Here is a 6,003-nt window from a genome sequence, read left to right as displayed (position 1 = left end):
ACTCATCCACTCTTCACCCATCGTTTTTTATCTAAATCATTAACGAATCCTCCAAGAATTTTTAAACATACAATCACAATCTTCTTAAAGGTAATATTTTTCCTCCTTTAATGTCTCTCATGTACGAGTCTTTCTAATCGGTGACTTTGTTGTCATATGGTTTTCCAGCCAATAGAATGTGCATCATTTAGATGGAATCATGGATAAAAGTCCATCTATTACATTTTATCCAGTTTTGATTAAATCCAATTGAATTTTCTAGGTCCATCTAGCTTTGTTTTGATATCCAATTGACCCATTTTATTTCAGCTTGTCCACAACTCAATCAGCCTCATTTGAGTGAATTATATTTATATTGGGGTCTAAATTTATCTCATCAGTTTTAATCGAAATTAAATAGGTATAAACATTGAACAAAAACATACAGAAATGAATTTATAATGTAGTTGAACCTTTCATGATTATTGCAGTGTCCACTATTATCAATGTGGATCCTATATTTGACAATTGTTTTAGTCGTTCGTCGCCATCCTATTCATTTCTACTTTGCAATTCCTTGAGGACAATAATGAAAAAAAATATATATTTTTTACTTTAAAATAATAAAAATTATTCAAAGTAGATAAGACTTCACAAATTTTGTCCTTTTCAATCTTCAAGTAAAAAAAGCATATTTTTCCTTTCTCTATTTCATTTACCTATTTGCATTATAAGATTGAAAAAAAAATTACTAAAATAATAGAGATCAATCCTCACACTACCAACTAAATGTCCTGCACATAACATAAATATTATAAATGTCAACAATTAGAGACATAAGAAATTCATATAAAATTAACATGGCATTATAAGTCACTATTAAACTTGTGTTGAGCAAGACAACTCACCTAGCCCAATTAGAATTCTATTCCAAGTTGGCAAGAAAATTTCCATTCCCATATAAAAAAATTGAAGTGAATGCAGGCCGAATCGGCCTAGCCGGACTTTTTTTTGGAGAACGGAGTATCTATTCGCTGCCACCCTCGAAAAAGGTGCTTGTCGGCACGACTAATCTTCGGCTGATCTAGAAGAGGCATCCACCTCAAAAACCTCCTGACCCGCACTTGATTGGATCTCACTCAAGAAGCGTTGCCTCTCGAGGGGAATCGAGCACGGATTAAGAAATTCTCAACCGTACTCGCCCACCAACTTGAACTTGATTACAAACTATTTGAACACAGATCCCCAGTTTAATAATCTGTTGGCGCCACTTTAAACAAAGATACAGATAATCCGAAGTTACATTGGGTGAATTGTCAATTTAGGGTTTTCACCTTGGTAGAATTTTGTGCTCGAGATCATTAATTACACTCTTAATGGTGCGAAGCACGTCTCTTTAAGAAAACATAATGTCACCCTCTTTAGCTTTTTAATGGGAAATGCTTCGTGGTCCTTGAAATTGGATTTGGAAATTGGAAACAGGACAGCGAACGGCTCCTTCCCTTCCTCTGTTTGTTATCTTCAAGACTTCATCTGCAAGAGGGGGCTTTCTGTATCCAGGTAATAGATCTGATTACTGCAAGCTTCCATTTTGAATTCCATGGTTTACTCTTGAGATAACTTAGCACTTTTATAAGAGTTGTGTTTCAGTGTTATTAGTCTGTGTAGGAACCTGGTATTCATTGTTTTGACTCAGAGGGGGCAGACGATAGAGTTTTCATACTAGACATTTGATTTTTGGAAGAAAATGGGGTGAAAAAACATTGGGGTTTGCTTTTTCGGGAAGAAGATTGTTCTGCGTCCGTTTTGTTTTATTTTTGTTTTGCTTTCAGTTGGTCCAGTCAAGGGAATTAAAAAGGGGGGTTATTGCTTTGGTTGCAGGGTTAGGGCATAAACAAAGTAAGGTGCAGCGGCTATGGAGACTCTGTCTCCGTCGTCTTCTTCTATTTCAGCTCGCCGGGAGTCGGTCACCTTTGATGAGTTCTCTATGCAGCAAAGCTTGCTCTTCACGGACAGCCTCAAGGTAGCTGAACCAAATTGCTTCCATTGATGCTACATATTGAGATAGGCGATGAAGAAGCTTTTCCTTTGATAGTTAATCTAGTTCAATCTGCTTTTGTTTTTGACTCTCTTTGATTTGTCGAGACTTCTATTAGGCTTTGCATGTATTGAAGGTAAGTGTAGAAAATGAAATGAAATTCTTAAAATCTATTCATTGATTATGAATATACAGACATTGATTTGACCTTTTCAGAACTTATTTTCCTTTTACTTTTACTCAAACTCCCATTTTCCAGCATCCAAAAATAGCCTTGGGGAAGCTAGCAAGTATAAATTATAAAATTATTGATGAATTTAAATCGTTAGATACAAATGAAGTTTATGGATGATTGAAATTGAATAGATGCATGTGATAACCGTGCTTTGACTTAATTGTAACAGGAACAAAAATATATTTTTATGATTTGTATGTTCCAGTCCTTGAAGGAAAATATCATCATAACTTCTTCATCATGGCTTTACTTAATTACTCTTTTTTTACAACCTAGTCCTTCCTACGAAAAATCATAGCGTGCGGTCACCAGACCATCTGAAGGCGAATCAAGATGCTCTACGTCACTTGATAGATAGCAAAATGGTGATGCGGTGCATCTTGATTCGCCTCCGGATGACTTCCTGTGACCGCACGTAATAATTTCTCCCTCCATATGTCCTCCTCCTTCCTTTGGTTATCAGTGTTCATTTAGAGGACTTTATTGATGTTTGCATTTATTTTTAATAACACAAATTCAAATTTATAATGATAAACATAATTCCCTTTTCCAGAATTTCAGAAGATTTATAGTATGAATATCATACACCTTTCATTGTGTCAGTTAGTTTGTATTCCTTGATCGTATTCATAACTATTCTTAAGTTTAGGAAATGCATATGTGATCGTTCGTGCTACTTTTACTGGTTGATTTCCAGGATTTAAAGAACTTGAGGTCACAGTTATACTCAGCAGCAGAATACTTTGAATTATCATACAGTAAAGATGAGCAAAAACAGATGTATGTGAATCCTGTAATGATTTTACAACATCAAAAGGAGGGCCCAATTGCAGTAATTTTCTTTTGTTTCTAACTTGAAACATAACATGCTTTATATGTAGAGTAATGAATACCTTGAAAGATTATGCTGTTAAGGCTCTTGTAAATACTGTGGATCACTTGGGCTCAGTATCTTATAAGGTCAATGGCCTTATTGATGAAAAGGTCGACGAGGTGTCGGGTGCAGAACTTCGAGTATCATGCATTGAACAGGTATTTCTTTTGATAATTTCTTACCTCCATAATGCCAGTTATCATGTTCATTGTAACTTACTTCCATAGTGCTCAAGTTTTAAATGATTTGGAATGTTTGAAAGCTGAAATCAGTTGAGGGACTAGAATTTACATTACAAATTAAGAAACTTCGTTTGTACAATATTTAGCATGTTCACCTATGCAGTAGTTGAATTTTGAGCTTTCTGTATGTTGCATTCGTAGAGAATTCGAACATGCCAGGAGCACATCGATCGGGAAGGGCGTGCTCAACAGTCTTTAGTAATTGCTGCTCCTAAATTCCATAAACGGTACATAATACCAGGCAAGTTTTTCTTCTTATTATGTATCATTTATAAATTAGCTGGCTTTGATGCTTTTGCTTTTAATAATTATTAGAAGTTCCCACTGTATTTCTTGAGTGATCTTTCATATGCTGTTCCAAGTCTGATAATTCTTTTGTTTTCATCTTTTCAGTAGATGAACCATTGCCTGAATCAGGTAGGAAAGCTACAGCTGTGAATCAAGAGCGATTGTTCCGACCCAAGGAGGATACGGAATCGCAACAGTTTCGCGCTGGTGATGTTACTCGACTTAATCATATATTTCTCGTGATTTTGAGTTTGAAGATATGTAAAATGCTTAGTTTCCATTCATTCTAATTATTTCCTTGCAGATTTTAGCTCCAGTCTGAGAGACAGACCTCCTTCATTCAGGTAATGATATTAAGTGCTGAAAATCTTTCTTTCCTTGTGTTCTTTTGAAATTCTTGTTGTTTGATGTGATTGGAAACTGCAAGCAGAAAAATGCGTTCACTCTCACCTTCCCCTACCATGCGTGCTCGCTCTGCATCGCCTCGGAAAGGGCGATCACCATCACCTTCCCCACGGCCTGGAAAATGGACCACTGGTAACATCTGTTTTTTATCAGCTAAAGCTCTATTGTATATACTTTGCGGATTATATCATGCTTGTTGTTCTTTCTAAACAGATAAAAGAGCAATCTCACCTTTGCCAACTGCAAATCCACTTGCACGCTCTGGTTCATTTTCAGTCAGGCCAGCTGTTCTAAACTCATCAAATAGTGCACGACAGGTATGCCTCAACAACTGTGTAGCATTGTTATTTGAATTTTATTCTGAATTATTCACCTTAAATAAATGGTAATTAGCAAGAGCAAGCAAACCTTACTTAGAGTGCTATTAATTTGAGTGATTTGGTCCTATTTACTTTAGCAAATGTCTAAAGGGAATGGATCGTCAACATGAACCAAATACAGGAAAATTAGTTAAATGCAACTCTAATGTTACATCAACCTTGTAGCAAAAACAATTGGATTTTACTTGAGTAGGATTTAGCAAAATCCATATTCAGTTAAGCTTGAGAGGGTTAAAACTTGAACATTTTTTTGCATGATAAATTGTTTTGCTATTTATTTAAGGATTTAAGATTTAAGAAGGGAGAAATCTTTAACTCTTTTAAATCCTATGAATGGTGGGATTGAACTAACCCTCTATTTAACTGATAACAGGGTTGAACTAGTAAAATTTAAGGTCTCCAAAATTCTGTTTGGCAGGATTTAAGCTTTTCTTGCTCATCCTTCATTAAATAGGATACCAAACAGCTCTAACAAGTCTGAGATATGTAAAGGGTTTGTATTACGCTTGTTACAAAAAGGTTGGTCTTATTAGAATTTTGTGCGTTTGTAGAGGAAATTAAATCAGGCAGCGGACACAAATAAGAAAGAAAAAATGTAGCGGAAAAGAAAGAAAACCAGTATTTAAGTTGGAAAAACTCAGAACTGGGAAAAAAACCACAGAATCACACTACAAGAAATCCACTATGAAAATTTGTAGAAATTTTACAGATCACTTTCTTCATCACTCTTCTTGGCTCTCTTCACTCTTACATCATTCACATACAAACTGACAAAGAGAAATATTGACCACCACCCCAAGGGACAGAGCCCTTCAAGTTAAACCTGAAAAATCAGAAAGAAAACTGTTCGGCCCAACTCATAACACTGCGGCTCTCCACTCTGTCTCCAACCTTATTGGCAGTGTCGCGGCCCCAGTTTTGGAGCGCCGCGGCACTTTGCTATCTATCTCCAAGTCAGCATGAGTGTATAGTACCGCATTGATGTACGGTTGTACGGGAAAAAAAGAACTTTCAGGAGTAAGGCCCCTTTGCAAACTCGGGTGAGCTTAACCGATTGAATTAAAGTCCGAGTCAGCCATACAAATTGATTGATTGACACAATTAGATTTTGGATTGAACTAACAACGGTTGTAGGATGCTGGGGGGAGCCTAATATATAAAGAGTATTGCTTGCTTCATGTAGATCCGTAATACCATGATTCTGAGATATTCAATGCTTATTATCAAGTTTTATTTTTTTTTTTTTCCTTTCTGATTCAGCTTCCTGTGGAGGCTCATAAATCAGTCTCAATGAAATTGCATTCTGAAAGGAATGACAAGAAGGAGATTGAGCGGCTTCCAAGCAAAAGCAAAAGCTTCCTAAAAACTCTGCTCAGTAGGCGCAGATCAAGGAAGGATGAGATGCTGTACAGCTATATAGATGAATATTGAAGAACATCTTATATTTCATTTAAATTTGCTTTGCTTTATCATACGTTTTTTCATTTACTCAAATTCTCTCTACAGAAAAGGTGGCATGTAAAGGTTATATTACTTTTTTTTGGCCATTATATATATATATA

The 6,003-nt window shown here is 35.9% G+C and overlaps 1 protein-coding gene across 2 annotated transcripts; it reads left to right on the top strand.

The window, feature by feature from the left end:
* The first annotated feature begins 1,386 nt into the window (after nt 1–1,386).
* On the top strand, nt 1,387–5,969 carry LOC110103216 (protein ABIL3). Of its 2 annotated transcripts, none has more exons than XM_028698645.1 (10): nt 1,387–1,539; nt 1,861–2,002; nt 2,950–3,032; nt 3,134–3,284; nt 3,510–3,609; nt 3,762–3,863; nt 3,961–4,000; nt 4,087–4,193; nt 4,275–4,378; nt 5,702–5,969. In XM_028698645.1, exons 2-10 carry the CDS (start codon nt 1,895–1,897, stop codon nt 5,870–5,872), a joined length of 966 nt encoding a protein of 321 aa, XP_028554478.1. In that variant the 5' UTR covers nt 1,387–1,539; nt 1,861–1,894; the 3' UTR covers nt 5,873–5,969. The 2 variants fall into 2 exon arrangements, with proteins under 2 accessions (XP_028554478.1, XP_028554479.1); XM_028698646.1 differs by lacking the exon at nt 1,387–1,539 and adding an exon at nt 1,564–1,778.
* Nucleotides 5,970–6,003: the final 34 nt, after the last annotated feature.

The sequence above is a fragment of the Dendrobium catenatum genome, unplaced genomic scaffold (genome assembly GCF_001605985.2).
Source record: "Dendrobium catenatum unplaced genomic scaffold, ASM160598v2 fragScaff_scaffold_1117, whole genome shotgun sequence".
Lineage (NCBI taxonomy): Eukaryota > Viridiplantae > Streptophyta > Magnoliopsida > Asparagales > Orchidaceae > Dendrobium > Dendrobium catenatum.
This window is presented reverse-complemented; position numbering and strand designations above follow the sequence as displayed.